Below are 15,053 nucleotides of genomic sequence, written 5' to 3'. Positions count from 1 at the left end.
AGATAACGCGTTCTCAACCGTGCACCCAACTAAAACCTTGCTCAGATAGAACAGAGGTCAAAAAGTGACAAAATCGAGTGTTTTATCATCAAAAGAGCAGACGTAGTTAGGAGCCCGCATGTTGCTCAGATCCCAATCGGCCGCGTGTAGCGTTTTGCGGGCTACGGAGCAGACAAAAACAAGGCGGACAAAACTCCTCCGAGTGCCTTGTGACATCACGTCTGGATGATGCAGCGTGTTACGTTATGAACAGGGAGGAAGGAAAGTGTAAATAAGATGACATGTATGGATGAGGAGTTGTTGTTGTGGTCACATGAGGGTCTGTGGTCATCACACTTTGCCAGTGGAATTTTCTGATCTAATTCCATAACATCTCCGACGTTTTTCACAATTTCTCCACTTGAATGTTTTGTTTGAACGAAAAAAAGAACATCATACCAGATGATGTTGGTCATGGGGCTGTTATGTATCACCAGGACCTGGACAACTTGCTGGGATGGACGGAAGCAGGAATTCTGCAGACAACCCTGATGGAAAACATCAGTTTGTGACTTCAAGCTTCAAGACAAAAATGACTTCAAGAAATCGCGACAGCGCTGGCATGCAGCAAGCCTTTTTCCAAGTGAAGAGCATTTGACCTCTGAAGCTTTCCTTCCACTCCGCTTGCTTCATCTCGTTTATTTTATTAAAATCAGGTCGACAGGTTGGATTACAATTGACACTCGCAGATGAGCGTGACCTTTTCTCCTTGCTGTAAATGGCTACTCGTTGAATCTGAAAGGGAGGAGGGGGGGCTTTGGGCGAGGGGTTGGTGAGGACCATGGGTGGAAATCACAGCGGTGAAAATGGCAGTGAAAGAGGGGCCTGATTGCGCCGGGACGGTGCGAGCGGGAAGCAGCATGCTCAGCACCAATCAGGGCCACATGCGGAGGGAAAAAAAGTGCTCTTATCAACAAGTAATGGCCCACTTGACAATCACACAGCCACAAAACGGCTCTATTTAACACTGATTGCAAAAACTCAACCCCCCATCCTTCCATCAACAAAAGTGCAGGACCCCCAGGGACCTTCCCCCGTCGACAGCCAGAATCTTTTTTTTTTTCCTCCCTGAATGGAATTTATAATCATCCCTCTTCTTTTTGGTGGCTAATTGTTATTTTAAGGCTTGCTGACTTGATTACGGTGTTTAGCGGGCCGGAAGCGCATCGGTCTCAATTTCCAACAGCCCCCGACTGCTTGCTGACGGAAGTTTAAACAGGCCTTGAGGATGGATGGATGGATGGATGGATGGTGTTCAAAGACTCGATGCTATTCGTTAGCCCCTCTATGACGTTCTATATTGATTGTTAGCATTGAGCTAAGCAGACATTCCAATGGCAAAGCTTTTAATACACAAGCTGGATTTCTTTTCAACTGAGAGTGGCAATAAACAGATGAAAATGTCTTCCTTTTATGAGTTTAGTCTTGGAACCAATTAAACTAGTGAGTGAAGGTACGTACCACTGTATGGTCATTTTGGCACATCGGTCGTCCTAGTGGCATTGGCATCTCAAGAATGAAACATGGCCGCACTCGGCTCAAGTTTGATACCTAAAAAATAAAAAATCTATTAGTCAAAGGCAGTAAATTAATGCCACAATTCCATATACTGCAATATAATATCATAGTCCTAGATTAAAATTGTAAAGTTCACTTTTATTGAAACTGTTGGAGTATTGTATTAATCTAAATATTAAGTTGGACTCATAATTCACTAACAAGATTGTAATTTTCCTTATGTCCTCTAGAGGATAGTATAGGACCTGTGTACCACAAACTGGACTGCTGTGAGTTTTTTTATCTTAATCTTGGTCACGCATTATTTACTGTGTTTTGACTTCTGTAAGAGTATAGATGTAGATTTAGTAGCAGATGTGGCAATAAAAATAATGACATCAATTTCATTCTGATCATTTCCATTGAACATCATTATCACCAACAAGAGGTGTGATTGAATGTTAGTAAAATAATGCCATCTACATAATCTGTAGCAGTTTGCAAACAAAATTGAAGAAAAAAAAAAATCACCAGGGATGCTGATGTGCAAATCGTGTTTTGCTAATCGATCACTTTCGCTCTTAAGTTAAAGGAACAGTTCCAAGGGCCAACACTTCTGATTCTGAAGGCCCTGGGCAGGTGACAGTGACATAGCAAACACATAGAATAATTTGCTACAAGTCTCCAGAACAAATATATTACAATTGAGGTTGTAAATGTAGGTCAGTGCTTCGGGTGTCTACTTTGATGCCAGTGGGACTGCGTCTGTGTGTGCGCGTACGTGCGTGTAAGTGGAAACCAGCCTGGTTGGCAGCATTGTCACGTGGTCTCCCATGGCAACCGCCCAGTGTCACCGCTTCGACACTAGCAAAAGTAAGGCAGCGACTCCGGTCGGGGATCAGATGAGAATTTGGTGCTCCGTCACGACAACTCTGCCGTCCATCGAGCCAGCTGGAAAATTTGAAGGATTTGAAAGAGCACCATGAGTCACTTCAACCCGGGGTATGTGCTACTTGATTTGCTACTCTACGTTTTTTTTTGCGTGCGGCCTTCTTTGCGGGGACAATTTGGAGAAAAGGGCCTTTCAAGCATGAGCTGCGCACACAGTCAGGTATCGGATACTACAGTACACTGTGAAATTGGATTTACTAGCCTTATTTCAAGGTATCGGGTACTCGTGAAGGATACCGATACCAGGCCACAGATACTGAAATGAAAACAAAATTTGAGGTCATAAGTGGTATTGGTGGGTGTGAATATCCATCGAAAAGAATGGTGGACAAGAAAAATCAAAGAATTTAGGGATCGGGTGAATGATCGAGTCAAGCCAACAAAGGATGTGACCTGTTGGATGGCCACGCTTCATTAAAGATGTTCTCAAAAGAGCATCCGGCCGTCAAGAGCTGCACGAAGCGACACAGTAGCACATCAGAGACAATCCAGGTGCACAATAGAGAGGCGAAGAGGGTCAAGTGTGCCATCTCTTCAAATGACTGCATGTAATCAGACACCTTTTTCAAAAAAAGAACGGCAGCTAAAAGATCCCGATGGAAATAAATAAACATAAAAAAAGTTTCTTCTTATTTTAGAGTGACGCAAAAATACGCTTTGTTTTATTTCTCTCCGCCACAGGCTCATTTCAGCCTACAACAGCCTGACGGACAAGCACCTGAGCAGCTACTTCAGCAGTACTCGCATCAGGAGACATTTGCAGAGAGCCGGACTGGTATAGAAATAATCTGTTGTCGCCAGGAAGCCTTGTTTTAAGTCTTAATTTATAATACACAAATTAGAACAATTTTGTTCTAACTCTATTTTGGGTGTAATTCCAATGTCAGCCACTAGATGGCAACACATTATTGTGTTTCTCTGTGTAAATATGAACGCAGAAAGTATTTTAAGATTAGTTTTTGCTAAAGATTATTAAATGTCAAATCGTCTTCATCAGATCACCAGGAGCGGGCGCATCGTTCCCGACAAGGAGTACAAACACAAGATACTCCAGAAGGTGCACCAAAAACATGTCAGAGAGTGCCTGGCCCAGGCCATTTTCCTCAAGGTGCTAGAGATGGAGGTGGGTGGGTGGGGCGGGCGAGTGGCTCGGAACACGTTGTTCCAGACACAAAACCGATTCAGACAGCGAGGAGGGACGAGCCATGCTAATTGGCTCCTCTTCCCTCGCAGCGTCTCCATCAGATGGAGATTAAAAGAAAACTGGAGGAGTTTGCCAGGAGGGAGCGAGTGCACAAGATGAAGGTGAGTCATTTGCATCTTAATGGTGTCTACGTCACGTACCGTGCGATACTTTTGAAGGTGGCGCGTACAAAGCGATTTGAAGAAGATGTTCAGATGATGTCGCCGCACCCACCCGTGGGCGCGAGGGCTGTCCGGAAGCAGCACTCGGGACCTGTGGGCGGTCATTACGCATCCTCAGAATCTGTGAGTCCAAAGAGAACTAATTGAGCAACAGTGTTCCGCTCCCACCTTTGATTTCGTGTGCGCAGCCATGCTCATCTCGACCCAACACGGCTCCGGGAACGATGCAGCGGCCCGCTCGCTTGAAGCCCATCCGCAGCGGCGCCAATAAACGCCGCTCCGCTCACAAAGTCAACCAGGCGTTCAGCGACTACACCGTGAGACCAAAACAAAACACGTGCAAAAAGTAAAACACGATTTCGGATGATATATGAAATATTGAATACTTTTTTCAGAAGGAGAGAGAGTCGGGAAAACACGAGCCCACCGCATGGGATCCCCCGCCGGGCGTCTCACCTTACTGTCTGCCGGTCCTCAACAACTTTGTCACGCCGCTGCCTCCTGCCACCAAAAAAAAAAACAGGGGACCCGGCTGCAATCCCAGCGGCACTCCAAGTCTCAGGGGCGGCCGCCGCCTGCGCCCTGCCACCACCTTCAGTGCGGTCGACACCAACGAGGTCTAATCAACAAGTTGTCTGGTTCTGGAACATGAATCCAAACAAATGAGAAAAGTGCGAAAGAAACGTCAACCAAACGTGTCGTTTGACGACAGGAGCGGTCCCTGGTGAGGATTTCTGAGCCCCAGAGCAAAGTGCGTGTCACCATGGTGTATTTTGGCAAATCTGTGCATCTCTCTCATGACTCGGAAGACCCGAGGGACGAGGTCAGAGTGTTTCAGCAACACTGCGGAGGAGAAAACCTCTGCGTGTACAAGGGCAAGCTCCGTGAAGGAGGTCAGTGGTGAGATCTGTACCCATTAGCTTCATGCTAACATAACGCGAAATGCTATAAATGAAAATTAGCATTCATACAGAATGTCATGTGACCCACCTCAGAGACATTCCAGTTCGTGTCGAGGCGACATCGAGGTTTCCCCTTCAGCTTGACCTTCTTCTTGAACGGGCTCCAAGTGGAGCGTCTCAGCTCGTGCTGCGAGTTCAAGCACCGGCGAGGCCCCCGATTGGGCGGCAGGCACGGACACTTTGGCTTCAGCGTTGTGGAGCGGGCCTCGCCGTGCTACAAGTGAGGGACGCCGGTTAAACTACAAAATGGCCGACGATGAAAACCCTTGATTTAATGTGCTTTAGGTGCATAATAGCGATGGGGCTGGACAAGAAGCCTGCTCCCCCTCCCATGAAGGTCCAAGATGCCAGAGGAAGCTTCAAGGAGGCCAGGAGCACATCCCACTCAGGACGCGAGAGCACTCCATCACAACAAGAGGACAAACACAGACATGGTATGATCATGATGATGATGAAGACGTGTTATGTACCAGAAGGACCGACAGGCAATCATCTCATCGAGTAGATTACGACGAGGACTTTGAAGGAGACGACGACATTGCTGTGGAGGAATCCAATGAAAAGAAAGCTGCATCTCCAACCGGTGGAACTGACACACAGCCTAAAGATGAAACTTCATCAGACTCTGAGGATCACAACCAAGATGGTAGGCTGACTCTTGAGTTTGTAAGAGATGAGAACGCCAGGAACCATATCTAGTATCTTCACAGAAGACGACGACACGAGACCTCGTTCAAGTTGCTGTGAGGAGAGCGACGTCGAGGTCGTCGCCAGAGAGGACGAGGAAGAACCCAAGGAAATTCTCCAAGCAGAAACTGTGGATGAGGAAGAGGAGCAAGCCAACCCAGAAGACTCCGCAGCCTCCGAGTCGAGCGCCGATGTGGACGTCTTGGACTCGGGCCAGAAAGAACAAAGCCAGGAGACATCAGGAGAGAAATCAGAAGGTCAGGAATCAGAAGATGAGAGCAAGTTGGAGGAGCCGGAGAGGGGTGAGTAAATGGGAGTGACCCCCCCTCACAATCCAGAAACTATAACGACTGCTGAATCCTATTTTCATTTCTGTGTGCACACATTTGCATGTTCTTTGGACTCCAATTAAAGCTCCAACATCTAAATGAATTTCAGTTTCCTTATTGGGTGTCTTTCTTTCTTCGAAATGTTCTGCAAGTACCTGACAACGATACATCTGCTATGCATCTTTGTCTTTCCCAAGCCAAATCTGTGCAGGAGAAGCTCGCCGAAGCCATCCTGAAGGAGTCGCAGCAGAGTTCCGAGCCAGAGCTGAGCGACACCAGCACCGAAGAGGAGGAGACGGCGGCGGCGCCTTCGGAGCAAGGCCAGAAGCCGGAAAAAGACGGTATCAAATTGAAATCCTCTCCAAAATATTGTAAATGCTAATTGGAACCTCTTGGTGTGATTTTGCAGAAGCAGTTCTGGCGGAGGCTCAATTAGAAGAAGCGTCTGAGCCCAAAGAACCTGCTGAAGCAGGTCAAGAAGAACCTGAAGACGTGAAGGAAGGCGATTCCGAAGAGAAAATGGAGGAAGGCGCGGAGATGTTAGAACCTCAAGACAACTCTTCCGCTATCTCCGTCAATGTTGATCCAGAGGTGAAGCCAGGTAGCGAGACAACAGAGACCAAGGCGGAGGAGACTGCTGGAGGATCAGAATTAGAAGCAACACCAGAGGACCCGAGCGGGTTGGATACAATGGTTTCTCAAGAAGATGTCAAGGACGAAGCGTCGGGAGATGTCCAGGATGCTAGCGAAGAGCCAGATGATCCAGTGGATAAGTGTGAGGAAGATGGAAAGAAAGAGGAAGAACAAATAAATCCACAGATTGACATAAACCAGGAAAGTGAAAAGGAGGAAACCATAGAAAAGACTGGCGACGATGAAACGCAAGAAGCAGAAGTGGCGACCTTCGATGAAGCTGAGGCCGAAGAATCAGAAAAAACTGAGACGGGCAATTGTGAGGCTCTCAAAGTGAAGAGCGCAGAGGACCAAGAAGTAAAGGCGGATGAAGTTGAAGAAACAAACGAGGAAGACGAACGGGAAAACGAAGCAAGTGCAGACAAAGACGAGGCAGCCGGGACTGCTCAAGCCAACGAAGGGGAAGAAAGCAATAAAGCGACCAATGAGGAAAATGAAGCTGAGGATTGTCCTGATAAGGATGAAGAAGAGAAAATTGTTGAGGCAGAAGAAAGCCAAGAAACAAACCAAGCAACTACAGATAAAGAGGAAAGTAAACCGATGGAAAAAGTCGTGAACGAAGCTGAAGGACTTGAAGAGTTGACAAACAAAGACGACGAGAAAATGACAACTTTGGAGGTCAAGGAAGGACAAGAACTCGACAAAACAACCACAGATGAGGAAGAAAGTGAAGCCATAAAGAAAGACGAGAGGGAAGATGGAGCTAAAGATGACTCAGACAAAGAAATTATTATGAATGAAGAAATAGATATGGAGAGTGAAGCGAGACACAAAGACGACACCGACATAGGCGAACAAAAACAACAATCGACCGTGGAAGATGAGAACAAATCTGAAGACAGGAGTGTCACCTTTGACCCCGAAGAAAGACAAGAATCAGCGAAGGACTCACAGGAACAGGAGAAACCATCAGAAGCAAACTTGCAAAATGAACATCTGAACGTTGTGACGGAGACTCTCGGTGTCTTTCAACAATCAAGCCCGACCGAAGAGACCATAGCGGACAAAGTTCTGAGAACCGAAAACGGTAAAAGGAGTCAAGTTGACGGTGAAAACGGGGAGACGTCGGGTAGAGTTGACTTGACTGAGGAGCCAGATCAAATCAGACAAGACCTGGATCTTGAGAAAACCAAACAAACTGAGAAGCAGTCTTCCGAAGACCCGAGCCAGAACTTGACCTCCGAAATGAGGTCGCCAGGGCCCGAGGCCAATACAGAAGAGGCAAGCAAGGCCTCGGACGAAGGAGCAAGTGTGCTTCTCCAACCCCAGTCAAATACTCAAACCGCCAATCAGGTCCCCAACGGAGAAAGTCCAGATGCGCTGGCCCGGGCCAGCAGTGCCGAGCTAGTCACCAACTGGCTAAGCACGCATCAAGCTTCCAAGTTCTTTGAAACCTTTGTTGAACCTCTGGAAGACTTCAGGGACTCGGATGCGGGTCCCGGCAAGGAGGCCAGACAATCTTCAGAACCTCTGACGATTGTTGAGGAGTCATCCCGTGAGGAGGTCGCACTAAAGCACTTGGAAGGAGAAGCTCAGTCCTACCCTGAGAGACGTCCCATGACGGACGACTGGGGCATGCCCAAATCCAACTTGGCTGTCACGCATTAATCACAAAGTAGATGAGTTGTGATGGCTGCACACAATGTTTACAAAAGCAAAGAGGCTCGCTTAATGGGAGGTATCAAATGCTACGTTGGGGCTCTTACCTGCAAGCAGATACTCCGGCTCGCACCAATTAAATAATTCACGGCGACTGGTCTCCGAGGATTTGGCTTACCTGCGCACACTTAGACATGAAGTGCTTTCATGATTTTGGCTAGATGAGAGCTAATGTTTCATCACAAATGAAAAACTTTGCGATAAAATGATGAAAACTGTGGTAAGACTGTTTGTTTACTCGTAAATAAATTATTTATTCGCCTTACTATCCTCCAGTGTGGCTTTGCACGGCTTCATCAGTGGTTTGGCCATTGAAGAAATAAAAATTGACATACAAAGTCATGTGTGTTCATTTCGAATCCCCTCCTGTACAATTTAAACAAATTATAACATATTTAATATCGTTAATTTTTTTTTTTAATATCTTAATGTTTGTTCTCACTCTCAAACTTCCCCACAAAAAACAACAAAAATAAAAAAGTTTCTATTTCGACAATAAATGTCTCTTCCTCTTGCTGCTAATTTACTGCATCTCGTACACTAGAGCTCAGTGCTGCCAAACATGTTATGGCACAATGTGGTACTACACTAAAGATGCGCCACTATAAACTCCAACTTGCCTGTATACTGTAAAATAAATCTCAATTACAAATCTGTCAAGCAAACTCTATACACAAAACATACTCATCACAGATTTTACTGACTAATTTAAGAAAAAAAAACACAATTTAAAAAGAACCATGAGTGCAAACTACCACAAGGTGTTAGTTACTGTCTTCAAAGCTGCCGTTGCTGCTGAATGAGGAGCAGAATCGCATGGTGCTCATAGGATCGGACACGTAACCTGCAAAAAAAAAAAAAAAAAATTAAAAATGCAGTCTCAGATAGCTAAGATAAAATAATAAAGCTAATCATCTTGAATAACAAACCGTTGCGATCGACGGGGGAAAACTGCATGCTCCTTCGTACTTCCTCCAACGAGAGGCCTCCGGATGCACGCCTCCGCTCGCTGAAAGCCAAAAAACAAAACTTATTTACTGCACTTGCTGCTCTTTGTTGTCCGTTTGGTGTCCAAGCGACTCCAGCTGCCATTGTCGCCGTCATTCTGCGCTGGCATTTGCTTCTTCTTCTCACCTCTGACTCCAGAAGGCGTAGGCTCGAGTATTGAGCGCGTATTCCAACTCAAACCTGGACCGCAGTGCAGCCACATGACCCCGACTGGGCCCGGCTCTGGCGAGGAGGCAGTCGGAGGACGACGAGGGCGACAAGGAGCCGCTGCTGTTACTGGAAGCGGGTGACATCAGCTTTGGCCGCACAAACACACAAACGTGGTATTGGCGTACTCTGTTTGTTGACAAATATTGTCCAGAATTCCAAAGTATACCTCAATGTTACATAAACACTCTTCCAAGTTGGTGACCACCTCAGAAAACTCAGGACGGTCCTAAAACCAGATGAGAAAGTACAAAAATGATTCATCTGCAACTAATCGCTAAGATATTTTGAATGCAAATTATTGTTAGCCATGAATATTCACATTATTGTTTGATAAAAATATATAAGACCTCTGGACATGCGTTCCATCCTCTCATCAGAAGCGCAGAGATGGGCTTTGGGATCGAGTAGCCGACAGGAGGTCGGATGTGATGGTAGGCCATGTCTGCTGCTGCGGCAGCTGAGGACAAAAAAAAGAAATAAACAGATTTTCACATTTCTGTATTCTTGGCATTCATGGGCACTGCCCGATTGAAGCCAATGCAGACGAAATATGACATGAGGGAAATGTTACCAGGCTTCAAGTGTGCAAAGGGAATCTCTCCAGTCAGCAGTTCCCACAGACAGAGGGCGTAGCTGAACATGTCCGCCTTCACCGAGTAGCGTGTACATTGTGTGAAGACTTCGGGGGCCATCCATCGCAGGTTCTTAAAAAAAAAAAAATCATAAAACGCACATTTGACAACACACACAGGCACAGTCGCTTTGCCAAAAAAAATGCATTTGCATCAAGGTAATTAATTTCCTCCAACAGGCGGCTCTCCAGAGATGCAACACACTTGACGCCAAACTGCAGGCTAAGCACTTTGGCTCGTGATGAATCATCACCCCGAGACAAAATCTGCATGAAGGCAGTTTGGTAATTGATTGCAAGTGTGGGCAGGTCCCAAGCTACACGTTTAAGCCTCAGGAAACTTCGGTGGTGGGCCGTATATTTGCTACCTGACTCTTCAGTGGGGGAATATAAAACTTGAGCTTCCTCTTCATACCTTGTCACAATTTTAGAACTGCTATATACATCATTGCAATGTTGATTTAAATTAAATGTTCCCACCAACTGTCCGGTTTACACTGGCAGATGAGGTCGGCATGGCAACGGAGGCTGAACTCTGATTGGTAGACTTACGCCAGGCTGTTTGGTCATGTTGTCTTCGTCCACAGATTGGAGGAATCTGGACTCTGCGGACAGAAATCTGTGCTTAGCGGGGAAAGTCACTCAATCAGCCTGACAAACAGGTTTCACCTCCAAAATCAGCCACCACGGCGTGACCGTCCTCATAAAGAAGAATATTGTGACTGCAAAAGAACACACGAGTCAGCGATAACGGCAAACATCTCAAGGGTCACGGCTGGGCCATGTGTGTGTGTGTGTGAGAGCCATGCCTGTTGAGATCTCTGTGGATGATGGGCTGGGTGAGGTTATGCAGGTACTCCATCCCCTTGGCCACGTCCATGGCGATGATGAGCTTGGACTGCAGATCAATAAGCCTGTCCATTGACACATCATTAAAGCGGCAGCAACTTAGCAGCGGATCAATGGCTTTGCTAATCACACACACGGCTCTTAACATCCGTCGGTCGATACGCCCGAGTGCACCTGGGCACGCGCAAGACTTGATCCCAATCGATGAGCGTTGAGACTAAAGTGGAGGAATTGGGGAGGCGTTGCTTCCAGGGGGGATAATGAGACCGACTGCGCAAACATGTCTAACTCTTTAAGATATAAGTTTCCTGAACACAAATGGTGCTGCAACACATGTAGACAGACAATTAAAACACACATATTTATCCTCTGCAAAGAAAGACTAAAATGCTTACTGCGGTCTCAATGTATAACAATATATTTGGACTATACTGCCCCCAGGCGGCCAAAGATGGAAGCGCTGTCTCCCCCTCACCTCTTCTGCTCATGCAACAGCGCGAAGAGCGAGCCTCCCGAGATGTATTGGGTGACGATGGCAAACTGGCTGGGGTCGTCCAGACAGGCGCCCACGAACTGGATGATGCAAGGGTGGTTGAGGCGGCACAGGATGGACACCTCTCGGCAGAACATGTCCACGTCCGACTTGGAGCAGTACGTGTTGGCTCGGTAGCTGCGGAACGACGGCCCAAGTGTCAGAAAAGAGCGAGGTGGACAAGAAAAGTGCTTCGTGGGGAGGGTTACCGTTTAATTGCGACTATTTTGTTCCGGCACTTGCCTTTGTAAACTCTGCCGAAGGAGCCTGTGGGCGAAATAGCGTTTTATGATAATATTGTAAGATTTAAGGCGAAAATAAATCAATAGAATTACCAGATCCAATAATTTCATTAAATTCCAACTCGGAGAGCTGAAGATGGAAATGAGAAGGCAAGCTGGCTCTGAGTAGAAGAACCTCTGCTTTCTCTGAAACAAAACAGTCAATATTGGTAAACATGTAATTCAACATTCACGAGATGAAAAAGGTGTAACTTTTTTTTCCCCCTGTGATAAAATATTTTATTTATTATATATATATTTTTTCATCTAGTTAATTTTGAAAAATAAATAAATAAATAAAAACTAATAGAACTAATTATAAAAATAATAATAATAATTCTACTGAAAAATCCCAAACCATTATAATCCTGTTTATCACCAGTTTCCCTCCATGTGTGTGTGTGTGTCATGTCAGCTGACAGTAAGTTGAAAATGTGAGAAAATCCTCTCCGCCTTGTTACCTTTCGTCATGCTCTTGATCTTCCCCAGCGGCGACGGCACAGAAACGTAGGAGCCATCTGGAAGACAGTCGCCAAATTTAGCCGCTCGCACGTGACCCTTTGCGCGATTCCCCCAATTCCGGATGGACTCACCCCCTCCTGGCTGCGAGTACTCATTGCAGGGAGAGTCATCGGGACGCTTGTAGTGCTTCAGCAAAGTGACGATGGCGTCGTGACCTGCGGCGCCAAGCGGGATTGAGTCGAGCGTGACGGGCGCCGTGGTAGAGGTTTGTCACCTTTCTCGTAAGCCCACATGAGGCAGGTCTGCTCATCCTTCTCCCCGCTGGAGCGGCTGGGGTCACAAGCCACCAGGTTCATGTCGGCCCCGTTGTCCAGCAGGAACTGCACCAGGCGGATGTGGCCGTGGAAACACGCGCTGTGCAGGGCTGGACGACCACAAGGTTGAACATGACAGATTTTCGGCGAGGTCCACCGCAGCAAAGTCACCTGTGTGTCCATCTCTGCCTTGGTGGTTGATGCTCATGGCATTCTGGCTCAAAAGAAACTTGACCATCTCCAGGTCTTTGCCGTAGGTGCAAGCACTGAGATGCAAAACGGGAATCCATCAGGGCTTTACTCTATTTGAGGAAATACGGTAAAGGCCGATACCTGTGCAGCGACGTCTCGCTGAAAATGTTCTCCTTGGTGAGACTCTCGACACCAGAGAGCTGGACGATCTCCTTGACGACGTCGTATTTGCCGTTGTAGCAGGCCCTGGACGGGAAGACGGCACGTGAAAAGGCGGAACGACGGGGGTAACGTGACGACGGGCTTTACAAGTGTAACGGCGTGTCCCCGTAGATGTTGGTGGCGTGCGCCTGCACGTCCAAGTTGCCCTGAAGGAGGAAGCGTACCACCTCGTGGTGGCCGAAGCGAGCGCAGAAGTGGAGGGGGACGTGGTCCTCGTTGTCCTGCGCATTCACTGCATGCAGAGAGTGCACACAAGGAAATAAAGAAATGTTGATATGCTTTTAAAAATCCACTTTTACACATTTATTTTATTTGGAAAATTTGTGTGTTGTAACATTTAAAAATGATTATACAACTGTGTGATATTTTGTAACTTAAAATAAATTATGCGGTACCATTTTACCTTTAAAAATAAATCATTTTGTAAAAATACAAGTACAATATTTTGCAACCTTCAACTTAAATGACTGAATAAAAAATACTATAATATCTTGTAATGTTGAAAAAATATTTGCCTTTATTTTAATTTAAAAAATAAAATATTGATAGTAATATAATAATTCAAAACAATAATAAATAATAATAATAAATAATAAAATATATATAACATTTAATAAAAATATTGCGGTATTTTGAATCTTCGTGTTGGACAACCTTACCGAAACTAAAACATTCCCTCTCACTGTTCCAATTTATTTGAAGAGCTTGAAAGAAAGTCTCACCGTTTGCTTTCCCTCCTTCCCCAACGAGAAGCGCGATGATGTCCAGGAAACCCTTGGCTGCGGCCAGATGCAATGGCCGGTCGCCCACCTCGCCACTGGCATTCACATCCGCGCCAAACTTCAGCAGTAATTTGCTGAGCTGGTAAAAAAAAAAGATGATTATTCAAAATGTTTCAGCTCTGGATGGACATCGGTTTTACCTGCTCATTGCCGTTATAAGCGGCGATATGCAGCGGGGTGAAAAACACAGCATCCTGGACATTAACGGAAGCGCCGTGCTGGAGGAGAATATCGGTGGCCTGCAAACAAGTGCTAACTCAGCAAAAAAGCCCGTCGACTCTGGTCGGCTTGGCGTTCTCTCACTTCCATGTGTCCGGCCAAGGTGGCGACGTGCAGGGCGGTGAGGGCTCCGTAGCCCAGCTGCTGCACGTCCGACCCCCCGTGGAGGAGCGCCGTCACCAGCTCGCCGTTGTCCTGACAACAAATCAGACAAGTTCACGGTTGCCCATCGTTCAGGTTTCCCAATTTGACTTCACCTTATACGCAGCCAAATGGAGCGCGGTGAATCCATTCTTGGTCAGTCTGGACGGGCGAAGACCTTTGACCATTAAAGAGCTGATATGTTCCTTGTTACCTGGACACAAAATAGTATTGCAAAAGTCTACACACCCCTGTTCAAATGCCAGGTTTTTGTGGTTTCATTTATTTAAAGTGCCTCAGATTCATGCCAAGTCAAGTTCAGCTGTTCTAGTCGCCTTTTTCTGACACAGCATTAGGTCCATAAGAGTAGACTGTCCTTCAATGAGTCGCGAGTGTTGCAGCGTAGTGTTTTGTTGACGAGTTATTAATAGAGTGCGGTGAGCGCGCATACCTTCGCACACGCAGCAGAGATGCAGTAGGGACAGGCCTTTCTCCGTCCGGTAGTTCAAGTTCACCTTCTGAAAGGCCTCGTCGGAGCTGAGGCGCAGAGGGGAGAAAGAAAAAAAAATATATCAACATGGCCCGGCCCAGAATGTAAAATGAAGGCTCACCTGAATGCGAGTTTGAGATCCACGAGCTCGCTTTCCTTGAGCTGGAGGTCATCTTCCAGCTTCTCCAGGATGGCGGAGTACGACTCGCTCACCTTTTTCTTCCATTCGTCTTAAGCGAAACACAAAGTACTTCAGTGCATGTAAAGCTTGATGTTAACATTTTTTTAATCATTTTAAATTTCCAACATTGTAGCTGTAGAAACAATAATATTTAAAAAACAAAACACACAAAATGGTGTTACCTGTACACGTCTGTGACGGTCTGGATTTGTAGTTCCCCATTGACAAGTTCCCGTGTTGAGTCTGCGAGCAGGCCGTGAGTCATACAATCACTACCTCCTGCCACAATTGCACACATCCAGATAAAGAGGGGGATCATGGCGGGGGTCTAAAAATAATAGCGGCCCAACAAACGCC

At 46.4% G+C, this 15,053-nt stretch overlaps 2 protein-coding genes across 3 annotated transcripts; one reads left to right on the top strand and one right to left on the bottom strand.

The window, feature by feature from the left end:
* The first annotated feature begins 2,415 nt into the window (after window positions 1-2,415).
* Window positions 2,416-8,448, top strand: erich3 (glutamate-rich 3). 2 transcript variants are annotated; one of them, XM_037248973.1, is made up of 14 exons: window positions 2,416-2,538; window positions 3,169-3,262; window positions 3,485-3,610; window positions 3,721-3,792; window positions 3,850-3,975; window positions 4,041-4,169; window positions 4,248-4,469; window positions 4,565-4,745; window positions 4,848-5,034; window positions 5,100-5,248; window positions 5,320-5,460; window positions 5,528-5,803; window positions 6,028-6,171; window positions 6,240-8,448. In XM_037248973.1, the coding sequence occupies exons 1-14, from the start codon at window positions 2,519-2,521 to the stop codon at window positions 8,129-8,131; spliced, it is 3,759 nt and encodes a 1,252-aa protein (XP_037104868.1). In that variant the 5' UTR covers window positions 2,416-2,518; the 3' UTR covers window positions 8,132-8,448. The 2 variants fall into 2 exon arrangements, with proteins under 2 accessions (XP_037104868.1, XP_037104867.1); XM_037248972.1 differs by having other exon boundaries at window positions 5,525-5,803.
* tnni3k (TNNI3 interacting kinase) lies at window positions 5,961-15,020 on the bottom strand. Its single transcript, XM_037248974.1, has 26 exons — window positions 14,879-15,020; window positions 14,637-14,745; window positions 14,477-14,562; window positions 14,142-14,239; window positions 13,969-14,079; window positions 13,806-13,904; window positions 13,606-13,744; window positions 12,971-13,115; window positions 12,803-12,907; window positions 12,641-12,735; window positions 12,430-12,579; window positions 12,287-12,370; window positions 12,155-12,211; window positions 11,748-11,840; window positions 11,622-11,679; window positions 11,356-11,550; window positions 10,841-10,945; window positions 10,701-10,753; window positions 10,584-10,636; window positions 9,972-10,104; window positions 9,748-9,857; window positions 9,567-9,626; window positions 9,317-9,486; window positions 9,112-9,191; window positions 8,938-9,026; window positions 5,961-8,309 (listed from the first exon to the last, which is right to left on the bottom strand). The coding sequence occupies exons 1-25, from the start codon at window positions 14,916-14,918 to the stop codon at window positions 8,947-8,949; spliced, it is 2,508 nt and encodes an 835-aa protein (XP_037104869.1). The 5' UTR covers window positions 14,919-15,020; the 3' UTR covers window positions 5,961-8,309; window positions 8,938-8,946.
* Window positions 15,021-15,053: the final 33 nt, after the last annotated feature.

Source organism: Syngnathus acus, chromosome 4 (genome assembly GCF_901709675.1).
Source record: "Syngnathus acus chromosome 4, fSynAcu1.2, whole genome shotgun sequence".
Taxonomy (NCBI): domain Eukaryota; kingdom Metazoa; phylum Chordata; class Actinopteri; order Syngnathiformes; family Syngnathidae; genus Syngnathus; species Syngnathus acus.
Note: the sequence above shows the minus strand (reverse complement) of the source record. Positions and strands in the feature narration are given on the sequence as shown.